General features: G+C 34.2%; 1 protein-coding gene across 12 annotated transcripts in view; it reads right to left on the bottom strand.

The window, feature by feature from the left end:
• Positions 1 to 755: 755 nt before the first annotated feature.
• LOC106883309 (teneurin-m) overlaps positions 756 to 13,358 on the bottom strand; it is a 487,309-nt gene continuing 474,706 nt past the window's right edge. For all 12 annotated transcript variants that reach the window (XM_052969805.1, XM_052969800.1, XM_052969804.1 and 9 more), the window contains one exon: positions 756 to 5,254. In XM_052969805.1, the coding sequence (XP_052825765.1) occupies positions 4,386 to 5,254 (869 nt within the window). In that variant the 3' untranslated portion in view covers positions 756 to 4,385. The remainder of the gene's footprint in view (positions 5,255 to 13,358) is intronic.

Here is a 13,358-nt window from a genome sequence, read left to right as displayed (position 1 = left end):
CTCACACACATGGTAGAAATGTGCAGTGTAACAAGAGTGGTGTTGTGTGTTTTGTGAATGTAGGTAATAAAGCTTGCTCTCTATTGCACTTGATAGACTCACTGCTATTTCGGAGAATTTCAGAGAGTGTGGGTGGCTGTAAGAATCCATTAGAGATGACATTTTATTTGTTTAACTGAGGAAATGTAAATACAAGAGCACACCTTAACACCAACATGCACGTAAAGATGCACTTACACTCACATTATGCAGACATTAATGCACACGCATATATGGAGAGAGAGAAACGTAAGGAAAGATGTGAATGAGAGAGCAAAAGAGGAATGACGACAGCTGTGAGCAGTTGTAACTCTTGACAAATAGAAATAGAAATCATATTTGATGGAGGCAAGTGTACTGCTGGCAAAAAAATCAGTTTGGTTTACTGTCAGGGTGACACATTTTCTCTCCTCTGCCCCCCACCCACTCTCTCTTTAATTCTACATATTTCTTGGAGAAACCATCTCCAGGCAAAAAAAAACCATGTTCAAAGCTATTAACTATGACAGCCATGAGATATTTTGTTTGTGTGTCATGATATGTCTAATCAAGGACTACATATGATACAATGTCACATCAATAGAGACACCCACCAGTGGCATGACATGTGTAGGGATGCACGGATGTGTATATATATATATATATATATATATATGCCCAAGAAAATTTTCTGGTCAAATGTCGTGAATCTTGTCACTTTTCTTTGTGTGTGTGTGTGTGTGTGTGTGTCTATATTTGTTTATAGTTTAAGCAAAAATGAATGCCTGAATTTCAATAGATAGCCCTCTTTTATCAGTTAAACCCTCACCTATCTACCTGCCAATCTGGATAACAATAATGATAATGACAATGATGATGATGATGCAGTGATTTGTGTTGATGATATTTACAATAATAATAATAATAGCACAAACCTATAAATTCATAGATGAGCAGAAATAATTTTAAATGATTCTCATATTATATGGACCTCAGGTTAATGATGATGATGATGATGATGATAGTAATAACTAGTTTCAAATTTTGACACAAGGCCAGCAACACTAGCAGTAGTGGATTAGTCAATTATATCAACCACAGTATTTATCAGGTACTTAATGTTATCACCTCTGGAAGAAGGAAAGGCAAAGTGGACCTTGCCTTATCTGAACTCAGAATGTAAAGAGCTATAAGAACTGCTGCTAAAACATTTGTCCAATTTATTACCAAATCTGCTTAATAATAATAATAATAATAATAAAAACGATGATGATGAAGAAACTGATAAGGGAAAATTAAGAAGAGCGTAATAGCAACAAGAGAGTTTACATTCATACAGTGCTCCCCCCAGTTATTCGCACACAAGTGTGTGTCTGTGTGTGCTTGTACATGAACTTATTATATATACATATATCTGAACAAAATACACCCATCATCATATATTTGCGTGTGTGTATATATATATATACATACATATATACATGTATGTGCATGTATATACATATATAAAGTGAACATGTAGCAGATGTAATCTGCATTGTTGATTGTGTAGAGAATGAAGCCAGAATGTGCGAAATACTGCTCCTTCCTCTGCATTCTTTTTCCCCTAAATACACAAACACTTGTTCCTGCACTCAATGCCTACCTTTCATCCTTTGTTTATCAGGTGAGTGTACCTGGGTAGGGGTAAAAATGAGGCAAAGACACATCAGAATCTAAAACAAGGTGAGATAATTTGGATTAAATTTTGAACTTGGAGTTAGATACATCCAGATTTAATCTCACTTGATTCAGATATTCATATGTATGTATGTATATAAATAGATAGACAGACACAGACCTATGAAAGCTCATGCACACAGTCATAGACAAGTAAACAGTTTGAAGCAATCCAGAGAGAAAGAAAGCTCATAAAATGGCATTGTTAGCAAGAAACAGCAATAACAGAAGAGGTAAACACATGTTTAGTGAATAGGTTGATGGAGGGAGAGAGAAAAGAGAAAGGGGTGAGTAAGTAGTTGTTGCATAGAGGAGGGGGGGATGGGAGGAAGAAAATGTAGGTTGTGGTGGTGATGGTGATGATGGTGATAAGAAAGATAAAGAACAGAGTTTGGAGGATTATGTCAGAATCAGGAGAAAGCAATCAGAAGATGGCTCTGTGTGTGTGTGTGTGCATGCAGCTGTGTATACACATTTACACAAACCCCCTCCACACACACACACACACATCTATACACAGACACAAACCTACCACTTACATATTATCTCTTTCTATCTCTTCCCATCTCTCTCTCTATGTATATACATATGCGTGTACTCACACATACATATATGTGCATCCATTATATATATATATATATATATACACTATACATATGTTTATATACACACATATGTATCCATAATGTATGTATATATATATCTACACACACATGTATATTCACCATATATATGTGCGTGAGCATGTGTGTATATATATGCGTGTGCGTGAACGTGTGTATATATATGTGTGTTTGTGTAGCTGGAAGAACTGTAGAATGTTTATATCACATTTTACGGGAAGGTTTTCCAATTTGCAGAAGTAGCTACAAAAGGGCAACTGCTCTCTCTCTCCCCCCCTCTCTCTGTTTCTCTTAATACAAGATCATTTTAATATTACTCAATATCATGGCTCATATTGTACTTATTATTATTGTTATTATTATTATTATTATTATTATAGCTGATGTTTGTGGTGTTTACTTCAACTAATTATTCTTTTTCATTTTATTAATTAATTAATTAATTTTAAACCTCCTCCATTTAGTCCTGTTCCCAGTTTCATTAATCAGAGTTGTTCTCGTTGTTTGCAGTTTTTATTCATCTTGCTCTTCTTTTTTATTAGTGCAATTGTTGTTGTTGTTGTTGCTGTTGTTGTTGTTGGTAGTGGTGGTGCTGACGTTCATGGTGTAGCTGTTTTGTACTTCATCATTTACTGGTGATGCTGTTTTAATCCCACCAAAAATTAAATAAAAAAAATAGAATTGTTATTGGATTTATTTAATTTTCTTCCTCCTTTCTTCCATGGTAGTTGTGACAGCAGCAGCAGCAGCAGCAGCAGCGGTAGTGGGATGGGGTTGTTCTAGGTCGTGGTAAACAAGGGCAAATAGGGGATTCAATTGGAGGGGAATAGTTTTTGGGAGGTGCATTGGAAAAATTTTAGGAATTTTTTCCTCACAATTTTCCCTTTCTCTTTTTTTTAAAAATCATTTAATAGTTTTAGTTTATTTCAATTAATTTAATCTTTTTCTTCTCCCCTTAAGTTGGAAAAAAATGTTTTCTTTGGAAAAAATAAAAGAAGAAAAAGAGACTTCTGAAATATCTCAGCATTGACGTTCATTCACTCATTTGTTCTCTCTCTCTTTCTCTCTCTCTCTCTCTCTCTCTCACTCAAGCATACACTGGTTCTGTCAAACCCAAAATCTCCTCCATGAAATGAAAACAAGACTATAAAAAATGTCTTTTTATCATTTTAAATTCTACTAATTGTTGTTTAATTTGCATCCCAAGTTCATATATATCTGTATGTGTATATATATATATATATATACATTTATACACACATACATATATGTACATATATATATACACAAACATATATATACATATATATATACACGTACACATATATATACACACACACACACACATGCCTACATTTTTATTACATATACATATATGCACATATACATATCTTTACATGCACACACATTATGTGTGTGTGTATATATATATATATATATATACAGATCTATACACGCTCACTCGCACACACCACTTTCATTAGTTTATGGTATTTTATCTCTTCCTTTCACAAATAAGCAATATCTTGTTTTTTTTTCTCTGTAACATCTGCATGTTTATAGATGTATTTTGATTTGTATTTGCATGTATGTATATATATTCATACAACATTGTTTGATGCATACATACATACATATGTATGTATGTAGATATATGACATGTATATGATGTGCATATGTACATATGTGTATATATATATATATATATATATATATATACACACACATACATGCATGCATATATGCACACACACACACACACACACACATACATTTAGTAAATGTTTTATATATCGCAGGTGTTATTGTCACATTTTAAAAATCTTTTGGTTTCATTTTTATATTATTTTTTTTAAATTTATATTTTTTTTTTCTTTAAAGTTGTCTCTATTGTTGGTTCTGCAATTATTTTGTTTCATTTTATCTTGTCTTTATTTAATTTTTAAAATTTTTTTACTGCATTTTTTTTTTTATTTCTTTACAAAATAAGGAATAATAATTATCATTATTATTATTATTATTATTTTATCTTGTCCTTTTAAGCAGCCTAATATTATTGCAATCATCAGCAAGCTCTGGATATTCTTCAGGATTTCGAATGTATATCCCTATATATCCTTCAGCATAACCTACAGTTTTGATTTCATATTTCTCTTGCTCGGACCAAAGGTATTCACTTGGCAAGCTATTCTGCAGCCAATATTTCTCCCGAGCCCAAGCATGCATTACAGCACGCTCTTTAGCATGCTGCAAAACCCGGTGCTTCTCGTGAGTTACATCAGTTCCATACCGAATGTTCATGATACTGTAGTTGCCGTGCAACCGAATGTCGATTTCCTCGTGGCTTCTTGCGTGAAAGCCGTCAGTATGTTGGATCTTGTGAACTGTTATGTTGATACCATTTTCCATGAAAACCACCGGCTTGCCCCGTAAATTAAGACTTCCAAGATCCATGTCAGCCTGATTGGTATCAACTTTGACAAAGTAGTGGATAGCTTTGCCTTTAATTGTGAAGTGCATATCGATAATATCAGAATTGTTCAACAAAACACTGGCAGTTTTACGTAAGATCTCTGGGGTGTTATCGACAAAGTTTACAAGAACACGCTCATCAACCACTGATAGAATGATTCCATTCCCAAGAATGAAAGGAACATGTGCTGGCTTTAAGACAGGGGTTGGCTGCTTTGGTGTGATCTTTGAACTCGATACAGTTGACATCATAAGTAAGTTGTCCATGTCACGGCGGAAAGTGCACTCAAATGCAGATGATGTTGGTAGCAACTCGACGTCATGGCAACCCTTCTTGTGGCCCCGAATTTCACCAGTATAAGTGACATCTGGTGCCAAACTCCGCACATCATAGCCCAGAAGCAGCAGCCAGTCGGCAAGATCTGTAAAAAAAAAAAAAAAAATGAGTGACAGAATGTAAATATTGATTGCAAAATAACTGGGAAACATATCTACTGATTAGCCATATTACAAAGCCTCAACACACAAATTTATATCTATAATCTACTGAAACAGTTATAGAAAGCAAAATTGGATCATATCTACTCAATAATGAATGTGATCTTGAGAGGTTTTCATTATAAAAAGGAAATTTAGGATCTATTTAAGCAAGCTGATACCAGTTTATTACCATTGTTGGCCGTATCACTGACATGAAGTAAAAGTAATTACAGAAAAATTGCCTACTGCACTTGGAGAGAAATTCACTAAAAGAAGCAATACAAAAACAATGTTAGGAGTGAGATCAAATGAAGCTCAAAGAAGTTGGAGGCAGAAGATGGATTGGTCTGATGTTGACAAAATTTTAAATCCAAAAATTAAAACCCAACAACAAAGTGCAGTAATTCAATTTGAAAATGAGACTCCTTGCACAAATGCATCTTTTATTTACCTCTTCACTAATTGCCTTTCCACAGCTACGAATATGGCCACAGAAATAGTCTTGCAAAATTGTCACAGATTTAAAAAAAAAAATGTGGCCTTGCTTGAATTTGAACTCTGAATCAAGAAAAGAGACTAAAATAATGTTCTGCCTTTCATGCAATACTTTACCTCTTTACCCATTTCTAATGCTTCAATCATGTTACTCCTCTCTCTTCTTTATACTGTGTTGGTGACTATTGTATCAGGGTCATACTGACACTTCATCCGCATTATCCAGACTATCAACAATAATTCAGCTATGTTGCACCTTTTTTTTTTAGATTTTATTTCTTGTCTTTTTCTTGATATATTTATTGTAGAGGTAAAAGTATTTGATTGGTTAAAAGTATTGATTTTACCCGTTCATGAGTCATGAAATTATCTCATTTCATCCTTTTCTAGTGAAGAGGTGATACCAGATCAATCTGATTGTTTCAGAGAAGAATCTATTAAATATTTCACTTCTTTTTAATCCAGAGATCTACATGCTCGTCCTAATCACAAGACTTGTGTTTTCGCTAGTGAGTCAAATTCCATTCAAAATCTTTTCAACAACCTGAGCATTCATTCTATTGCTAAATACCTTCTTTAGTTACAAATGATTTCCAACACCTACAGACCCATCTTTGGCTCAGACAATATTTAAATGTAGCACTTCAGGTGAAAAGTCAAAGACGCCAATTTTGTAGCATTGGTGCTGCTGCTGTTAATGCTGTTCATGGTTGGATTTGAGAATTATAAGTTTGGTAATTAGTGAAGTTCATCACTCTGAACATAAGCCTAGTATTGTAATACTAACAGTTGATGCTTCAGGAGGAAGTCCTCAGTACAATTCTATCCCCCAAAAAAGCCATTTTTAACATTCTTTGAGCTGCATTGAACAAACTAAGTAGCATCAAAAAGATAGTCATAACACTAACATAACCAATTACATAATTTCATTCTTTTTGCTAATTATCATATTATATTACTTCATGGAAAAGACAGACTCCAAATCCACATATATCCCTATTAGTGGTAAACAGAAAATGTTTTAATCTTTCTTATTTTATTAAATTGGTATTGGAGTAAAGATTGTTTGCCAACATAATATGGCAGTCCTGGTCTAGGACGAATGTTGCTGTAATTTAAGACTGCCATGCTATGTTGGCAAACAATCTTTATTCCAAAGTACTGTTGCTGAATATCTCTCATTGAGATTGACAAATAGTAATTTTCTAAATTGGTATTAATCTTAAATCATCAAATCAATTCTCATACTATATTGCCATTAAGCAAGGAATTCAGGTAAAAATTACTTGGGATGATGGAGTGTGCACATTTTTGGCAGAGGCAAAATATTCAAAGTAGTCAGAGGAGTATCTGACTGAATAATTAAGTCTATACTCATCGTAAATAGCATGAGAGCAACAGTGATCTCTCCACTGAAACAAAAGCACTTTCCAATGAGGTTTCCTCGCAGGCTACTGAGATAATGAATGAGAAACCTTGTTATCACAGCTGGGGTCTTTAACTGACACACTGAGCAACACTACAATGGCTACTCCTATGTATAAAGAGGATAAAAATATAGAATAAATGAAGGTTGTTGGAGTTCTGCAATGCAAACAACCTGGCTATTTGTGATATGAACTTATAAAAGTCTACCAATCACGTGATTTGCTACCAATGAAGCAAACAAATAAGACTTCAAACCCAATAGAAAATGGAGTAGACAATTGATTGTGAATATTCAGCAAAAGAAAAGAATGCAGCATTCAACAAAGACTCTAGTGATGTTACAATAAAAGGTAAAGAAACTCAAGAGACAAAAAAAGATAATAATCTAGAGGAGGAGGAGGAGGAGGAAGATATGAAAACTGAGAGCAAGATTGGGAGGAACTAGAGAGTGATAAGCACACGGGGACAACTGGAAGAGAAGCTTGAGAGTAAATGGGGCATGAAGGAAAGGTTGAAGTAAGAGGTTTGTTAATGTTCTAACACAAGAGGATTAGTGTATGGACCGTTCTGGATTACAAAGTGCAAAGAAAGACGTCTTTACAGAAAGGAGGATATAGAATGAAAACAGTTCTTTTAGTTTCCTTCATGTTGAGAAAGAAAAAAAGATGGGAAATTTTCTTATGAAAGGTTGCTGAAAGAGGGATCAGTCAAGTAGACAAAATGAAGGGACCAGCGATAAGAATATGACCAAGACACAAGAAAAGCAACAATACCATCTGGGGTCAAAGTTACATTCCTCCTCCTCCATCAATTGATGTTGTCTATGGCTGGCACCATTTGTCTCACTGAAACTTGTCCTCTCTGCTATCACTCTCTTATATTCAGTAGCAAACGAAATGGGCCAATTCCAGACATTGTCAATCAAGATATTGTGGCTCCTATTGTTTAAACCAAATCAGATTATATGGTCAGAGAATTCTAACCATGGTCACTCGATCTGTTTCTAGAGGCAAGTAACTCAGGACATAATTTACAATGTTTTTTAAAGGTAGTCAGGTGAGATATCAGGGGGGTTTGGTTACTGTTTTGATGGTCCATGTAGTGCAGGGAGATGTCAACTGCTTCAAAAACAAAGGAAAAATTCTTGAAAGAATCACCTACAGGTTTCTGATTTAGCCACAACGCCAGCAGATTTGATGAGAAATGTCAGTTAATACCATCAAGTATTTGTTTGGATCTTTATTTTCACCCATCCATCCAGAGAGATGAAAGGCAAAGATAATCAAAGCAGGAACTGAATTCAGAATGCAAAGAGACAGAATAAATAACCCAAGGGTTTTTTTTTTTTATCTGCTACTCTAACTATCCTGGTGGTTCAAATAATAGGAAAGTTTTAACGTGACTGAGAAAAGAAAGAGAATTGTGTTAAATAAGTTGCATATAGAAAGGTGTTACGCAAATTCTCAGTTGCTCGTCTCTTATAGTTTTCCAGTTCAAAGCAGAAGCCTATGAAACTGATTGATCCTAACATGTGTATACTGTTGAACTAGTAGTGCTCGTAGCTGAAACTGACAAAGAATTAGATCAGAATTTCAAACATGAAATTGAGAGGATTTAAATATGAAAGTTTTAGTTTACAAATACAGAAAACAAGACTCCCCTACCTTCTATGAAGTGGTTATTTATAAGAAAGGGAGTGTGTAAGAATTTCATACACTATCCCAAATCTGAACCAAAGGCACATACGAGGTATTGTGAGATCGCAAGATGGCAGAGAAAGAAAACTTTAAAGGTTGTAAAATGTACAAAAGTAGTTAGCAGTAAAAGCAGTGAAGAAATATATTCTTTGTAATATTGTAAAGGTTCTTTTGAAGTTGGTGATCTAAGTTATCTATGGAGGTAGTTATCTATGGAGGTAGATGTTCTGAAAACAGAGGAGCTAAAGTAAGAACAGGAAGGTAAAAAAAAAAAGTTCAAAGAGCTTTTATCTCAGGTGGTAACAAAGGGTTTCTCTCTTGAAGTGTATGATATTCTATAACAGAGAAACATGGGCATTAAATGCAGGGAAATGTGAAGGCTGGCCAGAAAAGAGGCAAGCATGCTTTGCTGAATGAATAAGGGTTGTAAGAATGAATGATGGAGGACAAAAGAGCAGAGAGAGAGAGAAATTGGGAGTGAAAAAAAGAATGAGAAGTAGAGTACCAGAGGATCCAAGTAGTGTATCAAGTGATTCAACTGGAATGAACATGTGGAAGAAGTCATAGAAAGCAATGATCTGAAGAGACTGACATAGATAAAGGAGGAGATTACAAGTTACTATAAAGAAGTGGTGAAACAACATGGTGAAGTGATTTAAGCAAAGGCATTTTATGAATTAGAAAAGAGTCCAAAAAGTGATGAAGCTAAACGTTTTTGGCTTAATAGTTGAGAGATGCAATACACAGTGTACGCCATAGAGTAAATACTATTTATTTATCTAAAACTGGTAACTAGAGAGGCAAGTGCTAAATAGAAATCTCTCAGTAGTGATAGAGTGAACAACACGCACACACGCATATGATAAGCAGTGTATGGCTAATACAGAGTAAGATGATAATATTCAATTCTAAGTTGAAGAGATTAAACTTTTTCTTTGTTGGGAAATTAGACTTTGTTACTAATTTGAGTGACCTCCTGGAAGCAGAATCCAAAATAAAGATACTCCTGATGAGAAACAGGGTATGGAAAGAAGTTGCATGGAATATTTGAAGTAAACACATACATGCATGCACGTACACACACACAAAGATATTTGTGTGTGTGTGTCAGTATAGATACACACCCAAATATAAAGATATATATTTATGGCAACATCAGTGAACATTATTAATAAACATATTTTCATCCAAAACTTTATGGATACACACACAACACTTACACACACACACATATATATATGAATATACAAACTCAGAAAAAATATTGAAAGATTAATGTATAGTGTATTGATTTCTCTATCATTATTGATATAAAAAATATGTGAAAGTTGCAAAAAGAGCAGCTGCATTAGTGGCATAGTGGTATATGGAAACTAGTGTCTGCTGGGAAAAGAATTAGGTATAATATGATAAACAGAAGAATGCTTACTAAAGTAAATCAGGCAGAAATTATCATTTAGTTTTCTTGAAGGACGACTATACTCTTTCCTTTTGTTTGTTTTATTTTGCTATGTATCGCAGATGTAAGAAAAACATTAGAAATAACTTCAGAATTATGCATCTATGTATGCATAATTGTGTGTGTGTATATGCATGTGTATGCACACACATATATATATATATATATAAAGTAGGTGATAACACAAAAAAGATGACGACAATTTAGGGGACAAATTTTAGCAAATGTTGGATTGGTGAAATGCTTAAAAAGAAAGGAAAACTCTAAACATTTCGAGTGTTTCATCAGAAAAATGATAGAAAATGAAACATAAAAAGAATAAGAAAACGTGTGTAGTAGACATAAAGCAAAATGATCTAGGGATCAGTGAGAATGGGGTTCCATGGGAAGTGAGGGGAGCACTTAATAAGGAATGAGTGGTTGGGGTGTGTCCATGTATAGAGATAAGCATAGGGAAAGGCATATTTGTCTCTACACATTAAGTTTGACACACAGATGGCTATTTTAATTTAATTGCATAGAATATAAAGAAAGTAGAAATCATATATCCAGCTTCCCTATGAAAACAGCGTTTGCCAGAAAGATCATTGGAGTTGAGTAATGGTTGTATCATCCATTTTCGTTCATCAATATTTATACAGCAGAGCAAAAAAAATCAAGAGGATGTTTTAAGCTCATGGTGTCAAGTACACTGCTAAATATAGTTTGATGATCTACAATTTCTGTCCTCAAATCTACCCAATATAGAAGACTCCAGCATCCAACATTCTTTTCATAAATTGTGGATTTTGATGGATGCAAAAACAGCAATCAGAACAACTGAAATTCAATCAGTTCTTCTCTTGAAGCGAAAAAGGATTATGCATTTATGGCCTAAAAATTTGGGTAAAATGTGAAAAAAAAAACCCAGCTGTTGTGTATATATATATAACAGTAGAACTTTGTCATTAAAGCACAAATTTAATGAAAATATATATATATATATATATATAAATATAGACAATGAAAAGTTTACAGTAATGGTGTAGACTTCTTCATCATTATTCCATGCTGCCATATGCCCCACATGCATATTTCATTTAGTACAATTAATTTCATGTGGCTGGGTTCACTTCAGTTACATATCTACCAGACTGTTAATAAGCCCAGGATAAGAAGTTGTTTCTGATCCACTTCAAATCTAAGCACTGGTTTATAAAAGTCCCACAATCCTAAACTTTAGGAAAGATTTACAGCCCTGTTTCATAAAATCACCGAAAGCTTTTCCTTTCTTCTTGATTCAACAGCTGTGAGGCCTATTTACCGAGTCTTTACATTTTTAGTCATCAGCAATAAGATTTTTAAATGCATTTATACTATACAGGAGTCAGTTTGAACATAATGTCTGGTCAAGTGTTTTTCTATGTGTATATTTGTAAGTAAATGTCAGCTACAGAGCCAGGATAAATTTTCATGACATCCGCTAAGTTTGAAACTAAAGACTAGAAACACCTCCATGTCGAGATAAGCATACTTGCAAACTATTTTGACCTTTCTGTTCGCTGCCAATAATTTAATCTAATGTAAGAGTGCAGCGAACAATGGAAGATATTACTCGCTAAACGTAGGTTTACTGAAAATAAAATTACATGTTGAAGGTCTAGCAATTATATTAGTAAGCCTTATTTTGTTTTTTGCCCAATGCAATATGAGCAGCACAGAGGGAAAATTTGTTTTTAAAGTCTTTCCTTCTGTGTGAAAACAAAAAAAGAAAAAAAAAATGATTTATGTAAAATGAATAATACAATAATATGGTGCTACAGTACGTTGTTTTAGTATTTATATCTAAGGTGGAGTAAATAAATAAATAAAGATATAGTTTTCTGAATTCATACAATAAAGACTGACTTAACTCTGGTTTCAATAATATTAATTTAATGAGATTCAAAAGAGAAGGAAGTCATTGTATTGTTAGTCAATCTGAAATTTGAAATAGACCCACCTATCCGCATGCACACACACACACACGTATGTATTCGCTACTGAAATAAATAAGTTAGAACTGCCACTGTGCAGCAATGCAGTTACAACTCCATAACATTTGTGTTTGTGAGCGCATATATCTTTTACTTGTTTCAGTCATTAGACTGTGGCCATGCTGGGGCATTGCCTTGAAGAATTTTCACGCGAATGAATTAATAAACACCAGTACTTAGTTTTTTTTAGAGTCTGGTACTTTCTACCAAGAACATCTCAATTCCATCAAAGGATAGGATACATGGAATCTCTTTCGGGCAAAACAGCAGAATCTATTAACAGGCTCAGGTGGAAAGAATTGTTATTTTGATAAAAATAGAAATAAAAAAGTGAATAATGGAATGGATACAAGTGAATAAAAGGATAACAATAATTATATAGAAATGGTTGAGAAGGATTCTTATAATCTTAAATCATATAAGAACCCACTTCTGAACCTGGCCCTGATTAAGTTTGAGAATTTAATAAACATGCCGAAAAATCTGAAGTTTGTGCAGTATACAAATTCCTTCCAGGAAAAACTAGAAACATATATACAATGACTTAAACTGCAAGGAATGAAACACCAACTATAAGCATGCCAATGCTACTGCTGAAAATCGCCCAATTTCCCAAACCAGCGCCGGCAAAAGCATAACCTCCTTGGTGGAGGTAAAAAAAATAACACAGCCATATAATTTTAAGAAAAAAAAACCCCTTTAAAAACAAGAATCATCTGAAGCAGTTCACAACCACCAACATCATCAGCAGCATTGTTATTGCTTCCACTTCAACCACATACACCGCCATCAACGTTATCATGACGGTTACCTTGACAGTCACTTTCACCACTACAACCAATATAACCACTACAATACCACCATCACCTCAGCCTCACACCTCACACCGCTCCTGTCGCCATTCTAACCACCGATACTATTTTATCCTCCTCCCATACTTATCTTGACCATT

The sequence above is a fragment of the Octopus bimaculoides genome, chromosome 7 (assembly GCF_001194135.2).
Source record: "Octopus bimaculoides isolate UCB-OBI-ISO-001 chromosome 7, ASM119413v2, whole genome shotgun sequence".
NCBI lineage: Eukaryota > Metazoa > Mollusca > Cephalopoda > Octopoda > Octopodidae > Octopus > Octopus bimaculoides.
This window is presented reverse-complemented; position numbering and strand designations above follow the sequence as displayed.